General features: G+C 52.0%; 1 protein-coding gene across 1 annotated transcript; it reads right to left on the reverse strand.

Annotated features, from left to right (window-relative positions):
* Window positions 1-156: 156 nt before the first annotated feature.
* On the reverse strand, window positions 157-17643 carry MAP1LC3A (microtubule associated protein 1 light chain 3 alpha). Its single transcript, XM_041404500.1, has 4 exons — window positions 17510-17643; window positions 7645-7700; window positions 1887-1993; window positions 157-1362 (listed from the first exon to the last, which is right to left on the reverse strand). Exons 1-4 carry the CDS (start codon window positions 17625-17627, stop codon window positions 1200-1202), a joined length of 444 nt encoding a protein of 147 aa, XP_041260434.1. The 5' UTR covers window positions 17628-17643; the 3' UTR covers window positions 157-1199.
* Between the last annotated feature and the right edge of the window lie 3670 nt (window positions 17644-21313).

Here is a 21313-nt window from a genome sequence, read left to right on the forward strand (position 1 = left end):
CCAGCCCCTCAGTCCCAACCAGCTGGTCTTCCACAGCTTGGATTAACCAGCTCAGAAGCCTGGGCAGGTACAAACACACCAGTAAACATGGGGAACACACATCACATTTGATACACCAGAGACATTAACATGGACAAATGAGATGGGAACAGAACATTCCTACAAGACACAACTTGAATTTATGTTTATTTTATATATATATTTATATATATATATATATATATATATACCTTTGTATAGATTAAACTGGGGGGGATTTTATCATATACATTTTTTTGGTATAATACATGAGAAACAGGGACAGGAACATAGCAAATATAAATCAGTACATTCCTTGAGTGAACTCCTTGACACACTGAGACTGAAAAATTGCATGCAATGGGGAGACAGAGAGAAAGAAAATCAATTTTATTAGGAAAAAAAAAAAGCCAAGATAATCTAGGTACAATCGTCAACAGAGGAGCAGCACTATAGATGGCAAACCTGTATAAATTAAAAGAAAATTCCACTCTGACATCTACTATGCTTTAAAGTGCAATGAAGCCTGATTTATTTACCTACAGAATACAGGAAAGTTTCCCCCTCTCCCCATTCCAATCTATCCCTAAAAAAAACACAACCAACCAAACCCAAACAAACAAACCAATAAAACAAATCTAAAGGATATACATTATCCACAGTCCTACAGAGACGCCTACATCTACTCAGTAGCACCAAGAATCTGATATGGGTGTAATTAAAATCAATTAAAACTCGGGAGCAATGGTAACATCTGTTAGCTGCTTCTGCAGACCTCCTGCCCTTTATGAGTGCCTGGGGGAGAGGTGGCTCTCCCTGTGCTGGGGTGACCGTGGCCCAGCGGGTCTGGCAGCAGCAGAGCACACACAGCACAGCAAGAGCAGCGCGGGGACACGGGGACAGGGGGCCAGGCCCCACGTGGGGTCTGCACGGCTGGCTGGGGTTGTCACACACCTGGGCTGGCGCCTGGGGGCAGCGGGACTGACCTACACAGAGGGGAAGGGTTGTGCGAGTCCAACACGCGCCACGAGCCTCTTTGGTGACAGGGTGATGGGGAGGGAGGGAGAGGAAGGGGGTCAGCACAGCCCCCATCTTGTGAGCCTCTGGCTGTGTTGTCTTCCGAGGCCAGGGGCCTCTGTGCCACAGTTCATCTGTCTCCACATGCCAACTCTCAGCAGCCCTCAGAAGCCAAAGGTCTCCTGGGAAGCATAGACCATGTAGAGGAAGCCATCCTCATCCTTCTCCTGCTCATAGATCTCTGAGATGGGGGTGGACACGCTGACCATGCTGTGCTGGTTCACCAGCAGGAAGAACGCCTGGGTGGGATTCAGCTGCAAGCGGCGCCTGTGGGGGAAAGGGCAGGAGAGGCAGGGTCAGCCCAGCTGGGCTGGGTGCCCTGACAGCCAGTTCCTCCTCCCCAGCAATGCTATTCCCTCGGGTCAGGCCTGCACAGCCAGGGCCTCCTCCCACCACTCCGGACATGGTATCCATGAGTCCAGCTGAGCGCCTCCAGGGCCTCCTGAGCCAGGATTCTGCAAAGCCCTCTTTTTCCAAGTGCTACTGGCAAGGGCAAAGCAGAGGGGCCTCTTCCCTCTGAGCAGGAGAATAAAAAGAGGGGATGGGACCCCTTCACTGCTCATGAGTGTCCCCTTGAGGGAGAGACCCCAGCCCTTCACAAGGTGCTAAGAACCTGCCCTCCCCTGCCCCCCACAATAGTTTGTACCACACACAAGGATGCTGCTGCTGCCACATCCCCATCCCTGCCCTCAGCAGCTGCCTCTGCCTCACCCTCACCCCACCACCCTGCAGTGAGTGGCCTGTGGGTGAGCACAGGCTCTCAACATGCCAGCTGAGACCACCCCACTCACCGGATTATTTTGACCAATTCACTCATGTTGACATGGTCTGGTACAAGGAACTTGGTCTTATCCAGCACTGGCAGCTGTTTCTCCCCTTTGTAGCGTTCAATGATGACCTGGGGGGAAAGCCAAGGGTAAGGTTAGTCACGTTCATAGCGCCCCACACACTGGTCCCAAGGTCAGGTACAAATCCAACTAGCATCAGTAGAAAAGCTGAGGTACAGCCTCACTTTGCTTCACCCCCACAGGAAACAAAACAAAAAAAGGACAGGAGCAGTGACCACCAGGCTGGCTGCAGGTGGCTCTTCATCAGTCATCTGTGCTTGAGCCAGGCAATGAACAGTGTCCAAAACAATGAACTAAAGCACCAAGTGCTCTGGCTGGCAGAGAAACAATGGGCACCCCTGGACTGATATAGATTCTTGTCCTCCGGCGTGCAGGACATCTGAACAGGAGTGAAGTATTTTAACAACACTTTCTGACTGACCAAACCCACAGGTTTTGCTGGCTTGAGCTACAGACAGCTCATGATGGAGTTTCCTTCCTGTTCCCTTTCCTTCCTGCTGCCATTCAGCATCCCTCTGCCTGCTCAGGAACAGCTGTGGATATTCCCAAGCAAGCAGTTTTCAGAAGTCCCAGTGAAGCCACCCAGGCATTCCTTCAGAAAGGGGGCGTTTGGATTTCACCAGTCCCACTCCTTATGTTAAGAGGCAGACACACTGACTCTGAGAAGGATCAGAAACCCAGGGCCACTCCAGCTGTCACTGAGCTTCCCAGGCACTCCTGCATGGTGTCACCACACGGATAACCCAGCCCGTCCTCCTCTGCCAGACATCTTGCTTGGAAAAGTTCTTACCATCCCTACATTCTGAAATGGCTGAATGATGATTTCTGATCCATTTTCCTGCTATTACAGTTAATGATTTTCTTCCGTGAAGCTGTTTGCTGACAGCTACAATTGCTGTTCTAAACCAGCCTGGAAATGCACCTTTTGTATTCTGAGAAACAAAGTGGCAGGAAGTTAAAGTATGGAATGTACTTTTAAGAAAAATGAAAATAAGTGAAAAATATACAGCTTAGTATGTTCCCATTGCAGTGATGCTCTCTCACATCTCTCCAGCAACCTGCTGATTTCCCCACAGAGAGACTCCTGGATACTCAACAGCCCATTATCCTCTCCCACCTGAGACTGAACACTATTTTTCACTGTAAGGGAAGGAATTGCCATAATTTTTATTTTCCCAAGTCCTTTCCAAAAACACTCGAGACTGCAAGTGGCTTTTGGCAGCAGAGCGATGGAGCAGCGTGCAGAGAGCAGGATCCCCAGGAGATGGCTCTGTGGAGCCAGAAGGACCAGGGAACCTCTGGGAACTCGGATTTCCCTTCCCTTTGATCCTTCCTTGACACATCAGGCCTCTGGCAGCAGCAACAGTGGAACTCCTGCCAGCCTCCCCCAGACGTGGATCAGACACACGGCTGGAACACTGTGGAGTCACCAGTGAGCTGGGAATGTCTGAGGAGCACCCCAGGCCGTGGGGCTGATCTGACAGGCACTTCCCAGAGGAGCAGGGGGTGAGGTGCCTTGCTGGGGGCTCTGCACCAAAATGGCCTCTGCAGAGCCCACCCTGGAAAAATCACACCCAAGGGGAGCCCAACACCTGGGCAAGCAGCATGCGAACACTAGGTAGCTCTCTTTGGCAAAGGAGAACCTGATTAAAGAACCACTTTCTGCAACAGACTAAATAATGCATTGGGACATCCCCCACCAACATGTTAATGGCCCTTCATCCCTCCAAGGAGGGCACAGGGAGGACAAGATGAGCAGAACCATCCTACTGCTTTTAACTTGAATCTTACAAGGAGATGTGAGTATTTTGGCTCTGGGGAGAGGAGTAGTCTTGAGGGGCTGAGCACTCACAGCAGCCCCATACAAGGATGCTGCTGGGAAACACACAGGCAACAGTGGCCCTTCAGCTTTTTGGTTTGCACGGAGAAGCAGCAACACAGCTGGTGTTTGTACCTTTACCTGCAGAGAGGGCCCTGCACACCTGGATGATGCCTCAGTTTTCACAAGAGCAGGACCAGAGGCCGGCGTCTCTCATTACCAGCCAGGTCCATCCCAAGAAGAACCACTTTTAGATTAATCCAAGAATGGGATACAATGGCTGTGCTGGCTCTTGGAGCAGCAGCTGCCTTGTGCCCTGAGCAGACACAGAGCCTCTCATGTAGAACAACTCCAAGAGTTTCTGTTCCCAGAACATGAGCTGCTATTTGGGTAACCCAGCTATGAGAACAGGTGGCCAGTGGACAAAACGTTCTTGTGTAGCTCTGGAGGGAAAAGCATGATCAAATGCTAAAGTTACATCCCTGCAGCCACAGGGCGGGTGTACACAGCCACCTCCCACTCCATATCCTCTTCCAAGCTGCTGCCTTGAGCCAGGGGCTCCTCAGCATGGGACACCTGCTCTTGCAGAGAGAACCCACCACAGATCTCCGCAGAAATCATGAGTGGGCACAGGTGGGGAGGGGAAACACTCAGGGCGGAGCCTGAAATCCCAGTCCCGCTGCAAAGGGGGCTTGGACAGCGCTTATGAATACAGCCTTTGTTCTGGGGCCAGTCTGGAGAGATGGAAAGGGAGTTTGGTAGGGAATATGGCCAGATGTGGTGGTCAACAGAGGCAAGGAGTGAGGTTGGGAACCAGGAGTGAGGTTGGGAATGTATTCCTAGCAGGCACAGAGGCTCAAATGTGTGTATGTAACACCTCCCTGACATCCATGGCCAGGCACAGAGACACAGACCTCACACGAGCACAGACTGCACCAGCCTCACCCTGTCCCCCTCTGGCAGAGCAGGGTGCAGGTGCTTTGGTCGCAGCAGACACAGGAGCCCCCAGTCAAAAAGGTGCTCTGGGGTTGACCCATCCAGAGTCATGTCAGTGCTGGACACTGGATCTGCAACTCCCCAGAAGAGCCCTCCCAGGAGCCCAGAGATGGCTGTCCCTTCCTCTGAATCCGTAATTTGGGTTTCCATCCACGCCTGTGCCAGGGCTGGGCATTATGTGGGATCTCCCACCTGCCACTGTCTCTCCATGCTCCTCTGGGGGTGCTCAGATGAACCCAGCAGAGCCCTCTCTGCATAGCCCAAATAGCCCCTCAGCCCTCCCTGCCAGCACCAGGGGTGGCCCTGCCTTCAGCCCCCTCTACAGCCCACAGCTCACCACGCCTGCCTGAATTTAGCACTGCAGGGCTTTGGGAAGTGGTTTGCTTTCATTGCTGCCCAGCACAAGCTGCTCCCCAGCAATTTCAGACTCGAGGGTTCAGTCATCTCCAGAAAGGTCCCTGGGGCTGAGAGCAGGCAGGGACAGTGCAGGGGGGACAGCTCCCTGTCCTCTAACAGGACAGAAGATGATTTTGAAAACATGTATTGAGGGTGTGGATGGGGGTCCCAGTGAAAAGGCTGGAAGTTCTCTGCTTGCTCTGACTGCCCAAAGAGGAACTGCCCGGCGAGGAGCAGCTGGGGATTTCTTCCCAACACAGCTGAGCATGAGCAGCCCCTGCTACCAGCACAACCATCTCACCTTCTCAGCAGGTGTGCCTGTGGTCAGCATCTTCTGCCAGAGCAGGCAGCTCAGGGAAATGCAGAGACAGCAAAGGAGCCCCTGGCATGAAGTGGACAGGGGACCTGGCTCCTGCCTGTGTCCTTATTACATGTGCCACGGGGGCAACCTGGGATGTGACATCCCATGAAACAGAAGCCAAGAACTCCACATCAGTCCCTTCCTCAGCTTTCCCTGCAAGTACACTCATGGAAACAGGAGAGACGTGCTCTTCCCTGGGCACACAGCCAGGCCATGCCCTCTGCAAATCCTCCTGGCCCCCTCTCAAGGCAAAAGGGACTCGCCCAAGGACTCTGGCTGGAAACTGGAGATGCAGGAGGGCAGCAGGTGCTGCACAGCTTTGCCGTGGTTTCCGTCAGCAGTAAGGGTGTGACCTTGGATCTCCCTAACTCCCCTGGGCTGGCCACTCAAACCCCTCTTCTGATTCCAAGTGCCTCTCCAGGGAAGCCAGTCACTTGGAAAACACAGCTCCTGTCTTTCACAGATGACCAGGACCTTCCTGCAGCCGATGAGCCTATAGTGCTTGGACCCATGACAGTGCCCACACCACACTCCTGCACGAGGCTCTGGTCGCTGCCCAGCACTGAAACCTGCCCTGGGAGAGAAGAGGGACAGCACCAAGCTGCTCTTGGGGTCTAATAGGAGCCAGGCCTTTAGAGACAGCAGTGACACAAACACAGCTGGACCCCACAAGCCTTCATGACCCTTCTCACCTCCTGATTATTTTTACCCCTCCAGCAAAACTTGCAAAACTTGTGGTGTTGACTCCAACACAAAGAGCACTCCAGCCATGGGAGCTCTCCCACCATGTCTCAGTAATGCCATAGAACTCTGCCTGTGGATGCACAGCTCTGGCTCCTTCTGTCCATTCCCCAAGCAGCACACATTTGTATGCAGGCACCTGATACATGCACATGTGAGCATTTTATGTACAACTTACTCTGAGCCTGGCCTTACTGCCAGAGCCTGAATGCACTGCAATTAGCTCTGCCACAGCTCTGGAGAAATGCAGAGCTAGTCTAAGCCATTAATACCACATTAAAAGCAGAGGTCTATCAAGGTGTTGACGAGCTGGAGGACTGGTACCCAGAGTGCTGTGAGGGGCAGGCCCTGCTCTGCTGAGCTGGAAACACGTGAACATCACATGAACACCACAGTGGTGGTGGGAGGAGAGGAGAAGAAAGAATTCTTCTGGCTAGAAGACACTGTGCTAAAAACTAAACAAGAGTGAGGCAGAAGTGGAGTAAGATGGGCCAACAGCAGTTTGAGACATTCAGTCTTGAAGGCCAAATGCTGATAGCCTACAATTTTAAGACAAGGTTGATGTTCATCCAACACTGAGAGGGAGCTGAACTAGGAATCCTTTTTGGTCACAGATTCTGTGATACAGCAAATAGTAAGAGGAGCAAGCCCCAAGTACATAATTTCATAGAATCATGGAATGGTTTGGGTTGGAAGGGACCTTAAAGGTGAGCAGGGACACCTTCCACTAGACAAGGCTGCTCCAAGCCCTGTCCAACCTGGTCTTGAACACTTCCAGAGATGGGATGTTCCTCCAAGTTCTCCAACTTCTCAGGAAGAGCAGCAAATACTAAGGTAGGAACTCAAAAGCACACTCATAAGCAAAGAGCAACTCAGCATATTAGGTGTGACAGGGCAGGAAGAACTGCAAGTTCATGGTGTCTTACCTGTGCCTGTCAACTACAGATGCTGGGACAGCACAGAATGGGTATGAATGATCCTGAAAGAGACTCCGTGCTTTCAGTGCAGCAAAGATCAGCCCACACATCTTTCTCTGGGCACAGAAATCCTTACCAGGCTATCCAAGAAAAATTAGGTAGCTACTACAGCCAAAACAAAGCCATTTCAGAGTTTTCTGCTACTGCACTCACTTGGAAATACATTTGAGATTAAATCAGTCCCCTCCCTCCAGGGCAGCATGGAGCTTTAGAGCCAGACTGTCCTTTGCACTGCAGAGAACACGTCTGCTATTGAGCAGCTGGCACACACAAGGCACTGGAGGCTCATGGGGACCATCCTGTGTTGATTCCAGGTAGCAAAGTTTTGCAAACTCTATGGAGGCCACCCCGGAGCACAGAGGGGTCCTGAGAACAAAGCCTGACACAGAAGAGTGAGAACAATTCACTTACTGGGATTTTGTTTGGATGCTGCTCTCGGATCTGCTGCACTTCTTTACAACGATCCGCTGCAGAGAAAGAAGTAAAGAAATCAAGTTAGAAACACCTGTGTGTGGTAGGGCAGGCAGAACTGGGGTACCCATCCTTCAAGCCACAGCCTGACCCAGAGAGAGGGACATTTCCCAAGGAATGCACATTGTGCTCACCATGCCTTTTCTGAGCATGGTCTGCCAGATGTCACCTCCAGTGACCAGCCCTTCACGGCTTCCTACTGCCCCAGCCACCCCCCAGGATGGGACACGCCACTCTGCCTGGTGAAACTGGGCAGCACACCTGGAAATCAGGACAGCGAAGGAGACCATAAAGCTAACAAAATTAACTTTATTCCACCCTAAGCACATGCAGCTCCTGGCAATGGGTGCAGGGCAGCAGCACAGCTTTGGGGGCTGTGCTCTGCAAGTTCAGGCTCAATGTGTCTCCTGGATGCTTCCCTCAGGGAGACAATTCTCCAGCTGGGGTGGGTTTTAGCCTTTTCCTCCTGCCTGTTGCGCACTTCCAGGCACACTCTGGCACAGTGCCTGGTTCCACAAGAGCTGCATCTCGCCAAGGAGGACTCCTTTCCTAGCACAGAGCTATGGAGCAGCTACAACAGCTCTTGGCCTGACAGAAAGCATTTCTAGGCCTGCAGGCAGGAAGGAAACCTTAAGCAAGGAGATGACCCACATACAGATGGACTTTTCCTGCAGTTGTTCTCACACTTTCTACTTCTATTCCATTTTCCTCCAGAGTTTACTGACACACACAACAGGCAGCACAAAGCTTGTGCACTCTTCCAGTTTACAGGAGAATTCCTATAGCCCTCACTGCTTTACTAGAGGGCTCTCCTCTTTCTGCCACCCAAAGAAGCAGAAAGCAGAGGCAGAAGCAGCGCCAGGGAGGGCTCTGTGTTTGCTCTTCCAGGGACATACAGACCTGCCCTCCTCCTGGAACTGCCACTACTCTGGGAAGTGCTTCTCACAGCCTACAGCTGAAATGCCCAAAAACTACCCCGGGGGGTGAAGGTTAGTGACTACGCACTGCCTAGAAAAGAGAACTGGGTGTTGAAGGATCTTCACGGGATCATCACAGCAATAGCTCCAGCCCGACTCCCCTCATCCAGCTGACACAGCCCCAGCTCCCCATGGCCCACTGGGATAATGGAGGGCAGGATAAATGCATGTGGCTGAGTGTTTTCTCCTCAGAAACACTGATAATTTCTCCTCTGAGCACTCAATAAAACCCTATTGCTTATACGCTAGATATGACTTCGGGAGGAAACTGGAGTTTCTTTAAAAGCCACAAGACTACAAAATCACCAGATCACAGAAAGTTTTGAGCACCATTTCTGCTTCCTCTGAGAGGAAAATATCGCTCTGCTAGGAACTGTTGGATCTTTTATTCTGTAGGACTCCATAGGCGAGCAACACAGAGCAAGATTATTTGGATTTCATGAAAAATTCAGGCATGTTTGTTTTGGGTTTTGTGACTGAAGATGCAGCTTCTCATGTTTCCTTTTTATCCAGTCCAGTGCTCCAGGGATCCAGAGTCATTCTTGTGATACAAACTATTTTCCCCTGAGGTACCTACCACTCAGCCAGGGAGCCACACAGACATCAGCAGCACGCGTGACGCTGGTACAGAGACACCTCCCTGGTAATGCTGAAGGACATGGCTCCAGCAGCACCCAGCCCACATCACCCAGCTGGAGCAGAAGCAGCTGCCCCCTCCCACAGAGCCCCATTCCCACTGGTGTCCAGGACGGAGTATCCAAAAGACTGGAGATCCAGAGCTCAACTGGACAACACTGATCACCATGGAAATTCCAGCAGCTTGCTCAGACTTCTGGGTGTTAACAGAGCCTGCAGAGCTGTGTCCTCATGTTCGGCCACTCATCCTGGCTTCAGTGTCCACCCTAGCCTGCTTCTCTCTCCATGTAACAGATGGCCATGTGGGTGAGCTTCCCAAACACCATGTGCTGCCCTGCAAGGTCACAGGACTCTTTGTACAGGAAGCCCCAACAATGCAGGTAATTGTGAGAAGGGTCAGAGAAGGAATTTGCTGAAGGCATGTTATGAAGGCTAGTAAATGAAGATAATCTTGGAGCATCCAGCTAGGCCAGGCTGCGTGTGCCAAAGGGCAGCCACATGCCAGACATCCCTTCCTGCTCCCTGGAAGCATCACCAGCTACAGCACAAGATGACACAAGCCATCACCACCTCCATTTACACAGTGGGAACAGAGGTGCCTCCTGCTCATTACACTGAAAAAGGTGCCACACAGAGAGGAAAGAGGTCCATCATGACTCCAGGTGCACATCAGTGCCTCAGGATCCCACCCCTGGGACCACAGTCCTCTGTCCTCCACAGGGAACAGATGGGTGCCTTGGACAGAGGTGGCTGCTGCAGAAAGATCCTTCCAGGTCTTGCTGTCTCCATGCTCAGGAGGAATCAAGGGCACAAGACACCAGTGACAGAGCTCCCAGCAACTCTCAAGTCTGGTGGGCCACAGTGGAAGCTCCCCTGTCCCACCCTTTAAAACCTGCCACATGCCCAGGACCTGTTCCCTCTGGCCAGCCGGATCCAGGGCATTCGCAGCCTTCCTGACCTCAGGGGACCCTGTGGCAGGAGGCTGATCTGCAGGTGACCACAGGGGAATGGCAGCAGGTGCTGCTTTACTCCAGGGGCTGCTGGATCTCTCCAGAACATCCATGGATTGCAACTACAAACACCTCAAGCACTGCACTTCTTCCTCTGGCCTGGAATCACTCACTTCAGAAACTCCATTCAGGAAGGCAGTTGGCAGCAATCCCACCGAAGGTGCTCAGGCTCCTGAACCTACAGGCAGAAGTCTCCAGGACACCTGAAGCACTGCTAAAGAGCACACTCTGTCCCATCCTAGCCTTGGAGAGCCAAGGAAGCAGGCTTGGCAATCAGGAAAAGCTGCATCAATCCCTGGGCGATTTCTGTGCACACAGGAGTTCAGGCACAAGAGATCTCCAGCACGAGATAGTGATGGTCCCCCACACCCTCCTCAGCCTGGGGTGGGAGCCAGAGGCTGAGCCTGTGACTCATGAAAGCATCAACATCACACAGCAGGAACAGGTATAAATACCAGCCTTAATTCAGTGTCTATACAGTCTAATCTAAGTCACAGGAAAACAGAAAAAGGGGTTAAAGGGCACTGCAGAGAAACCTGGCTGGAGGTGCCAGCCCAGCACCCGAGCCCCCACGGTGCTGACGACAGGCAGGTTGCCCCCACCTCAGCAGTGTTTGCACACTCACATTCATACACCACAGGCCTGATCTTACAAGCTTTGTTCTCCTCCCGCAGCTCTCCCAAACTGTGCTGAAGTTGAGACTTCCCCCATCCCTGCAGCACCTGGCCACAGTCAATGCTTAGCCAATGTGCAGAGCAAACCAGAACTGTTCACACAGTCCTGTCCCCATCCAGGTTCTCCTCCTCTGCTCCCTCCTCGCTGCCAGGGCAGCAGAACAGCACACCTGACTGTAGCAGCTCAGAGGGGCTAGAGGGGCTCCAGCCTCCTGCTGCTCCAAGGAGCTGAGCAAAGAGTGATGACCTGCATGAGAGGGAAGAGCCCCACCCATGCTCCAGCTGTGGGCACCACATCTCTGCCTTGAGGGAAGCCAGACTTCTCCCTAGTGCCAAGATGTCAGGCCTCAAGATGGCAGCAAGACAAAAAACACACAATTTTATTGGTTATTCCCAGGGAAACTTCTCTGCTAGGGCCTACTGAAAGACAGGAGTATTTTTGTAACATTGCATATGCCGGGAAATTGCCTATTTCTCCTCCAACTGCTGTTTCAACTGTTAAGTACCAACAGCAAGGCTTGCAATTGCCCAAAACATCAGAATCTTGGCCCTTCCCAAGCTGTGCTCCAAAAGATGCGAGCACACAGTGTATCCCATGGCAATGCAGGATGAGATCATTATGGCAGTTGAGAAGAGTGGAAAATTTTAAGCCACACTTTGCAAACATTAACCTTTTTTATCAGCTGTGCCCAGGAGCTCTGGCCATGGGAGCCAGGTCCCTGCTGTGCTGGGCGCTGTGCAGACACAGGATGAAAGGACAGTCCTGGATGCAAAAGAGCCTCAGCAGACAAAAGATACAGATGGTGGGACAGAAGGAAAACACATGGCAAGTCCTCCAACAGTGCTGTTGCATAAGGGGCACCATTTTTCAGGAGATTCTAGACAAGCACTGCTCAGGCACTGGTGCTGCCCCAAGGCAGCAGATGGGCGATAGGGAGAGGCCCTGCTGCCTGTGACCAGCAGGAATGCTGCTAGGAAAACACCAGTAAGAACAAATACCACCTGGAAACCTCATCAGCTACCAGATCAACAGCTCCTGAGCTGGGCAAGGGCTGTGTGCGGAGAGCAGAGACCAGAAATGCAGCTGTGAGCTACTGCCTCTCCTGTGTCCCACAGCTCCGGAGTGTACAGACGTCCCTGGCACCTCCAGCAGGCTGCTGGCCCTGTGGCTTCTCTCTGCCATCCACACAACACCCTGCCAGCCAGCCCGGAGAGGGATCTGCCTAAGATTTGAAGCAGATGCAAAAATGAACGTGTTTCTTCAAGAAGCTGCTGTGGTCAGTCCCAGGGCAGAGTGCTGCTAAAGCATGGACTTCTCTCCAAGAGATTTTCTGCCAGGAGAGGAGGAATTGGATGGTTTGAAATCAGGATGTATGTGGGATGAGCTGGCAAGTGCTGGAGACACAGGCCAGTTATGCAGGTCATTCCACATGAACATCAATGACTATTTCTGTAATATCACACCATGCTAAGGCCAGACACCTCTAACCACCAGGAAACACCCAAATTTGTGTGTGTGTCATGGCTCACCCAGCGCCTGACCCGACCTGTCTTTGCCCAGTACTCCTTCTCGGGCCAGTGGTGCTGCAGGAGGAGTGTCTGCCACATGCAGGAAGGAAGGAGGTTGTGCCCAGGCCAGGTGTCCTCAGCACCCCAGAGGGTGCTTGTCCCAGGCTCCACAGGACAGCAGCACTGCAGAGACCTGACAGTGCTTCTGATTGTCAGGTTTATTTTATTTGACTGTCTGCGAAGCTGGGTGCTCCGGACGGGACAAATTACTCAGGACCAAACCCACACTGCCCTGAACCTAAAAACTTTGAACTGATAAAAACATATCTCTGCATCATGGAATAGGTGGAGCCTAAAGCTCCACTGTCCCTGGAAGTTATAACCAGCATAAGCAAGGAGCAGTGGATGCTCTGTCTTCATGACTCTCCATCCCACCACTACAGCTGCAATACCAGATGTGCAGTGTCTGGGAGGAGTTTGGAATGCCAGGTTCATGGAGCCCTGTCACTGCAGAAGGATCTTAGCAGCTTTATTCATTTGCAAAAATTCCCAATCTTCCTGACTCCAGAACAGAGCTTGAAAATGGATTGTAAAACACAAACAGGAAATACCTTCATTTTTCTTAGCAGTTTAAAAATGTAGCAGGAGTATGATTTTGAGCCTGGCTCCAGGAATGAGCATTTGCATATGGCAAATCATGATAAGGGCTCAGCTTGTGATCAAGCAGAGCCACACCACAACTGTGAACTCTAAATACATGTCAGGACACTTGTCCTCTGGTTGTACAGTATCACTGGAGTGACAGGACAAGGCAGAATGGCATTAAACTGCCAGAGGGCAGGGATGGATGGATACTGGGAAGGAATTCTTCCCTATGAGGGTGGGCAGGCCCTGGCACAGGGTGCCCAGAGCAGCTGTGGCTGCCCCTGGATCCCTGGCAGTGTCCAAGGCCAGGTTGGATGGGGCTTGGAGGAGCCTGGGAAAGTAAAAGGGGTCCCTGCCATAGCAGGGGGTGGGATGGGATGGACTTTAAGGCCCCTTCGAAACAAAACCATTCTGGGATTCTGTGATCCACCCCTGCCATGGGCTGTGTAGGATGAGCACTGGACCTCCAATCATACAAACAACTTAAAACTCACTGCACCCTCTGGGCATGAGAGGGAAACAGGCGACACCTTCTGTGTCATGTCAGGATGGCAAAGGGAGTATTTACATCACAGTTTCAGATAAGGAACTGTTTTTTTGCTCAATATTCAATCACAGTTTCACTATCCTTGGTAAAGGAACAGCAAGTTCCCTCTGTATCCTTGGGAGGCTGCCATGCCAGGGTTTCCCTCTGCCTGCTGCGTGACCTTCGACCTGGACAACCTTCCCATCCATCTCCATCCATCTCCAAGACAGCACATTTCTCAGAACTACTCAGGACACTTCAAACTGCTCAAAGAAAGACCTGGCACTGCTGGCAGGACTATATTTTGGTGCAGCCCACCGTGCATCTGCATGCACCAAGAGCCTTTGCCCAGCACAGTTCACGGCTATTTGTGCACCAACAGGCCTGGACATGCACAGATGCTTTGAGGACACATGCCAGACACCAGTCTTGAATTCATTCCTGCATTTTCTCTCACAGCCTTAAACCACCTTCTGAGGACAAAAGGCAGCAAACAAGAGCATGACAGAGCTGGTAGTGTTTACACACTGCCAGTCAACCACAGAATGTCACCCGAGCAGGTGACACACTGTGAGACCTCCCAAGTGACTCTCCTGGCTGTGATCCCTGCTGGGACTGACCACAGAAGGAACACCAAAGCCAAGGAACATGACTTATCCAGGGCTCATGGCTACTCAATGACAGAGGTGGCAAGGGCCTAGCACGCTGACAGCCCCTGGATTCACCAGTCTTCACCCTTCTGGCTCAAAGGAAGATCTGAAGTTTTCATAGTGGAAAAAGAAAAAATTAAGTCATGAACAAAACACACAAGTTTTATTATCCCTGGCTGCCAGTCAGGACCTTGTGTTATATAAAAGAATAATGATAAAAAAAAAAAATCAAAATTTGTGGTCTACATGTCAGTCTGGCTTTTGTTCTGGAAGCCTGTTCAGTTCTTCAACGCTGATAATTACCCCCCCCATCCAGTCAAGTCACAGAATGTCCTCAGTAATTAATCCAAGACACAGACAGCTAAGCAGCAGCTTGGAGCAGCATCCTCCTCTCAAGGAATCCCAGCTCTCAAAGCACAACTGCCAGAACAGACACCCAAGGACCAGCCAAGGGCCAGCAAGGGCTCATGGAGAGACCTCACATCAATATCCAGATGTTTTTCCAAGCCACCAATGAGCAGAACTGTTGTGATAAGCACAGGATGGTGTGTGAGGCAGACAATTCAGCCACTGCTGGTCTCTCAGTGGGTACAGGCAGGCTGGCTCGCACTGGATGAGTCCCCAGGGATGTCGTTCCCCAGAGCCAGCAGGGGTTTGCTCCACACCCACTACTGCCTTTCCTCTGAAGAGGAGTGGCTTCCCACAACCAAAGGCAGATCTCCCAGATGATGGAACCTGGGATAGGAACACTCTGTCCACAGAGGCTGAGGTCAAACCTCTGTGTTTGTCACCAAGCCAGGGGCTCCAGCTGAGCCACCAGACACATGCAGGTGTGTTCCTGCCTCTGTTCCTGCCGGACACGGGAGCACGGGACCGAGGTGCTCTGGGTCATCCAGGCCGTGTCCATCACCACGCTGGTTTTGTGCTGCACTGAAAACACAGCTGGCAGCTGCTGCCAGCCCAATGCAAACCCCGCTTCAGGAGCAGTGGGACAATGCTCCCAAGGACTCGTGTTCCTTTCAGGAAGTGCAACGGTGTCGTCAGGCTGCTGCACGCTCTCACTACTGCCAGGACAGCCTGTTCCTCTGACACAGACCACAGCTTTGTTCTGGGAATTGTTTTGGACTCCTGCAACAGATCTGAACATGCCTCAGCCTCTGGGTTCAGTAGATGGATGCAGAGGGTGGTGCCACATTTTGCCCCCTGCACCCACAGCAAGGACATCCTGCTGCCAAGGACCTGCTCTCAGAGCTCAGCTGCCAGCAGGGACAGCACCTGAGCTCACGGGACAAGTCACTGCTCCGTGCCCTCCACGCAGCTCGGATCAAAGCCCTGGTGTTTCCCAGCAGTCCCCTTCTCAAGTCCTCAACAATGATGAAGAGAAATCAGGAAATTTTACTCAGGAGAGACACAAGACCAAGCAGATGAACAAACATAAGGAATTCACAGAAAAATTCCAAAAATACAAGAAGGGGGAACACAAGCATTGAGGAAAGCAGAATCTTCGCAGAGGAGCAGCAGTCCAAGACCTAAGGCAGCCACTTGCCATGAAACTGGAGCCTGGGTGCCTTTTGTAAACAGCCATAGCACTGACTCTGTCTTTTCACTGCTTTTTTGGAACTGTTCCATTTCTGTAAAGTTTTGAAGCCTTAAAAATTAAGCCATTCTGAGGGTACAGAATCGCTGGAGATGTTTTCCACCAGCCCTCTCCAACTGCATTGTAAACAATCGCTTCCTGCTCCTGTTGTGTAATGATTCAAAGACAAAAACAAGCCGTATTTACTTTCTCCAACAGAGTAATTCCAGCCCTGACCCAAAGCAACTGCGGGGGCTGCCAGGCCTCCTCCTCCTCCTGGCTCAGCTCTGCAGCCCAGTCAGCTGAGAGAGCAAAAGGGCAGAGGAAAGTACAGAGAAACAAGGAGCACTTGCAGTTGCCGGCACCAAACTCCCTCACCCCCTCTGTCCCTCCTGGGCTATTTTAATCCTGCTTTCTTTCAACTGCTCTGAGCCTCAGATTTTGTTTTCCTTCTGGCTCAAAGAAAGTCTGAGCAATCCACAAAGGCAAACCAGCTTCCTCTTAACCATAATAAGCTGATTCTCACCAGTGTAACACTAGGTAGTTACTAAGGGGCTGATTTAGGACTTTACTGGTTTTAAGACATAGCTTAGGAGAACACAGCAGGGTCCCAGCAAGGATCCCAAGCTCCCTGGCTTCGGCTGGTTCTTGTTTGTGCGTGTTCCCTTGGCTCGGTCCTGTGGCAGGTGAGGGCTGGGTAAGCATTCAAGGCCAGAAAGGTTGTGCCAATGAAATACCAAATATTTACAGTTTCCAAGAGAGCAGCAAGGGGCTGGATCAGCAGTTTTCAGCAGGCAAAAGCTCCAATTTTAAAACTCACGTAGGAAACGCCCTCACCTGCGTTTGGACAGTCTCTGGCACAATATGAGGGTTTTTTTATGCCACGAAAACACTGCTTTCAGCATTACACAGCGAGTAAAGCTCAAATGCTATCCCCTCCCCAGGAATTTAACCTGCCAGAAACACACACCTCTCTGCGCCAGCTAGCAAAGGTCAAGGGAAACAGAAGCTGGTGTTTCCTCGGATTCCGCTGTCGGGTCTGGAGATAAAAATATGGGACTTTCTACAGTCACCTCCTCACCTTTTGAGCGTCCCCACCAAGCACCTCGGACAAAGGGGTGGGGAGGATGTGAGCACTGACTGCTCTGTCTCCACAATCGTCACTCAGGGCGTGCGACACCCTGGGACAACAACCGCCCCAACGCCGCCGAGAAGGGGAGCGCGGAAGGCGATTTTTGGGGAGGTCTTTGTGTTCTGACAGTGAAAAGGGACAGCCGGCCACCGCCCTCGTCCCGGGCATTCCACGGCCCCTTGCGGCCGCCACCGCGCCCCAGCGACCCCGGTGCCCGGGCGAAGCGGCGACAGAGCGGGGATGGCCCGGGGACACCGCCGCGCTCGGGCCGGGCGCGGTGCCGCCCCCCCGGTGCGGGGCCGGCCGGGATGACATCACCGCGCGGCGGCTGCGGCACCGGCCGAGCCCCGGCCCGGGCGGGGCCGCCCCGCAGGGCAGCACGGCGGGGGCGGCGCAGGGCAGATCCCCACGTCCGTCCCTCCCTCCTTCCCTCCCTCCCGCGCGGCCACTCCCGGCCGGTCCCGCCTCACCGAAGGTGCGGCGCTGCTTGAAGGGCCGGTCCGAGGGCATCGCGGCGGGACCGGGACGGCACCGGGACCGGGCGGCTCCGTCTGCGCTGGGGCTGCGGCGGAGCGGCGGTGACGTCATCGGGCACCGCCCATAGGGGGCGGGGATTGGCCCGGCCGGGGCCCCTCCCACCCCCGCGGCCCCGGAGCTGCGCCCCGGCGGGCCCTGCAATGGCCCGGGGGCTGCGGAGAGCGCGGAGCCACCCCCGGGTTTGGGCTGGAAGGGGCAGTACGGCTCAGCCCGTGCCACCCCCTGCCGTGGCAGGGACACCTTCCGCTATCCCAGAGTGCTCCAAACCGTGTCCCAGCCGGCCTGGGATACTTAAAGGATGGGCCAGCCACAGCTTCTCTTGGCACCCTGTGCCAAGCCTCACCACCCTCGCAGGGAAGAATGCCTTCCCAACATCCAATCGAAATCTCACCTCTTTTAGTTTAATTCCCTCTTGTCCTATTACTATCTGCCCCTCTCTTTTTTATAAGCCCCAACACGGGAGAGAGCAGCTGCTGACACGAGGATGGCTGTGCCATACGAACACTGTGGCAGAGCATCCCCATTTCCCGATGGGACATAACGGTTTATTCAGAGGTGACCCCAAACACGAGCATTTTTTCCAGTTCTGATGGAGCAGAGTACCTGAGGGCCTTACTTAAGGCAGCAGAAGTACACCACTGTGGCAGAGCATCCCCATTTCCCGATGGGACATAACGGTTTATTCAGAGGTGACCCCAAACACGAGCATTTTTTCCAGTTCCGATGGAGCAGAGAGTACGTGAGGGCCTTGCTTAAGGCAGCAGAAGTACACTTGGGCTGGGATTTCCAGAGGTGCTCAAAGCACAGAGGTGTCCATGACTCTGGCCTGCAGTGGCGTCTTCTGGACATCTTGACTCAAACGTCTTCCAAGTGTCACTGCCAGCTTTGGGCAGCAAACGTGGCTGTTGTGAGCAGGGTGGAGAAGGAAGGATTGTGGGGATGAAGCCACAACAGCTCAGACCACAGATTCCAGCCAACAAACCTGGGCATAAACTACTCTCTCACAGATGCTCCGACATTTGCAATTCGCACATCTACCCCAATCATCTCCCCGCTAATGGGCCCGTTGTTTTCCCTGCTGCATTCACAGCCATGGCTATGCTGAATATATTAAAGCCTGCAGCACGACTACAAATAGGGCAGCTATTTCTGGAGCTGGTAAATGAATCAAAAACAACTGCAAACAGAGCATCAGTGTTTCACCAGGTCTAATCTCCCTCCTCACTGCACGCCACAACAGGAGCTGTATCGTGCAGAGCAGTGTCTCATTGTTACAGTGAATTGGCACAAAACAGGAATGAACACAAAATGTTAAAGGATTAAGTACAACCTTGGTAAAAAAAAAAATACATTAGAGATGCAGTTTTGAAAGAACTGCTCCAATTATTATGTCACCAATTTAAACAAATAGATATTTAATGAGAATTGAAGAATTTCTTGTTTCCTTGTTGAGTTTACCCAAGAAAGAAAACATTTTCATGGCCAATATAATGGATTTTCCTTGACCAAGCAGTAGATAAACAAGCACATACTGGTAAGGAAGTATAAACTCTTCAGATTCACTTTCATAATTAAGATACAAGTAGAGATATTAATCTCTGATATAGGTCCTGTTTGTCAGAGAATACTGAAGGGAAAGCAGTAATGTTGAATCAGACATGGCAAGTGATGACCCTTACAGACTTCATCTTCATCAATGGGACTTGCTACTATTGCTATAAAGCATGAACCTTTTTTCAATGAGAGGAATGTGAAAGTCTTTCCAATTTAGTGATGTGACCCCTGGTTTTATCCATGCAGACCTCCTTGCAGGACTGGGGCCATAATTCCACAGAATATTATTCAGACACCTGGAAAGGGAGAAAAAACTCCATTTCATAGGAGTCCTGAAGCTTCTCAGCATGTTAGTGTACTTCCAGAAATGGGATGTGGATCAAATAAGTTTATTCTTTCTTCAACCCTCAGCTTCCTGAACAATTCTGCACACATAAATGCCTCTCTTGCCTGGTCTTACTGATGCCACTGGCAAAACTAACTCCTCATTGAAGGAGGTGCATTTCAGATCCAGCCCCCCTCTCCCCTGATCAGTCAAAGGCTTAAGGCACCAGCAAGCTGTCCTAACATGACCTGGAATCAGCAAGGAGCTTCCCTTGCTGATTCATGTCAGCATTCCACAGTGTAGCACCACTGATAATGAGCTCTCCTGGGTCTCGTGAAACCACGGCAGTGAGGGAGATCTCTCTGAAGGAATTCTGTAATCCTGGTAAAGGAAGTGTATTTTTGCCAACAGAACTGCATTGATGCTCAGGCTCCTGCTGACTAGGGCAATGTCCGAGCTCCTGCCCCTGCAGTCCCAGCTGCTTCGGCTTCTCCTGCAGCTGGTGGGTCCCAGGAGCTGCTGCAGCCTCTGCTCACTTCAGCCCAGCCTCTCTTGGTGTGAGATCTTTGCCTTTGTCCCCTAGAGAAGTAGCCAAAACAAGATCAAACATAAATCACAGACTGGTTTGTCTTGGAAGGGACCTTAAATCAGTTTGGGAAGGGTGTTGAGACACTTGAGTGCGTCCAGAGGAGGCAACGAGGCTGGAGAGGGGCTGGGAACACCAACCCTGAGAGGAACCCCTGAGGGAGCTGGGGGTGCTCACCTGGAGAAAAGGAGACTCAGGGTGCCCTCATCACTCTGCACAGCTCCTGAAAGGTGCCTGTGCTCAGCTGGGGCTGGGCTCTGTCTCCAGCAGCACTGACAGAACCAGAGGACACAGTCTCAAGCTGCACCAAGGGAAATTCAGGTTGGATATTAAGAAAAAGTTTTTCACAGAGTCATGAAGTTCTGGAATGGCTGCCCTGGGAAGTGGTGGAGTCACCATCCCTGGATGTCTTTAAAAAAAGACTGGATATGGCACTGGGTGCCATGGTTTAGGTGAGGTGTTAGGGCATGAGTTGGACTTGATGATCTTGAAGGTCTCTTCCAACCTGGTCATTCTGTGAATTCTGTAAATCTCATCCAGTCCCACCCCTGACCACACTTTCCACCATCCCAGGTTGCTCCAAGCCCTGTCCAGCCTGGCCTTAGACACTTCCAGGGATGGGGCAGCCACAGCTTCTCTGCATCCTGTATGTGAAGGACACTGTCATCAGCCACCTTAGGCAGGGGAGGAGTTACCTGGAAGGGCTCTGGAGCCAACACAAATCCACAGAGGGTGTCTATGAGCTCAGCTTTTACAGTGTTACCTCCACTCCTCTGTCAGAGCCTTGTCTCAGCAGAGGCCCACATCCTTGGGTCTCAAGTGCTGCCCTTCCCAGCCCACAGCCATGCCTCAAACTCCCTTTCATTACCTTGTTAATCCATCAGGATTTGTTTTCCCAGCAGCAAATGTTTCCTCAGCCTTTGACAGGGATCCACCAAAACCAACTTTTCCAAGACAGCAAACCAGGCTAGTCTCCAGCTTCAGCACAGAGCAGCTCCAAGGTGCAGGTGGCACAGGCTGCTCAGGCCTCCTGTGATCCTGGCTACAAAAAAGGACTGGAACCATAATGCTAATTTTTCTACTCTTCCTCACTTTGGCAGTAGCTTTACCATACAAATAACTAGGCTCAGACTCCCAAAGCACAGGACCAGAAACTGAGCTCCATCCATTCTTTTTTTTGAGCCAGTTTATGATAAAGTAGGAAAGTGAAACCCTCCCCTTTCATACACGGAAATTGCTGCCAGCTCTGTGACCCTCTACTGCTCCTGATCC

Source organism: Onychostruthus taczanowskii, unplaced genomic scaffold (genome assembly GCF_017590055.1).
Source record: "Onychostruthus taczanowskii isolate IOZ18803 unplaced genomic scaffold, ASM1759005v1 scaffold210, whole genome shotgun sequence".
Taxonomy (NCBI): domain Eukaryota; kingdom Metazoa; phylum Chordata; class Aves; order Passeriformes; family Passeridae; genus Onychostruthus; species Onychostruthus taczanowskii.

Bases quoted from the DNA above. Each gene is read 5' to 3' on its own strand.
- MAP1LC3A (XM_041404500.1), bottom strand. From the start codon at position 17,627: ATGACGTCACCGCCGCTCCGCCGCAGCCCCAGCGCAGACGGAGCCGCC. The intron at 7,701-17,509 runs GTGAGGCGGGAC...CTTTCTCTGCAG, and splicing joins CAAGCAGCGCCGCACCTTCG to CGGATCGTTGTAAAGAAGTG. The intron at 1,363-1,886 runs GTGAGTGGGGTG...TTTCCCCCACAG, and splicing joins GAATTGGTCAAAATAATCCG to GCGCCGCTTGCAGCTGAATC.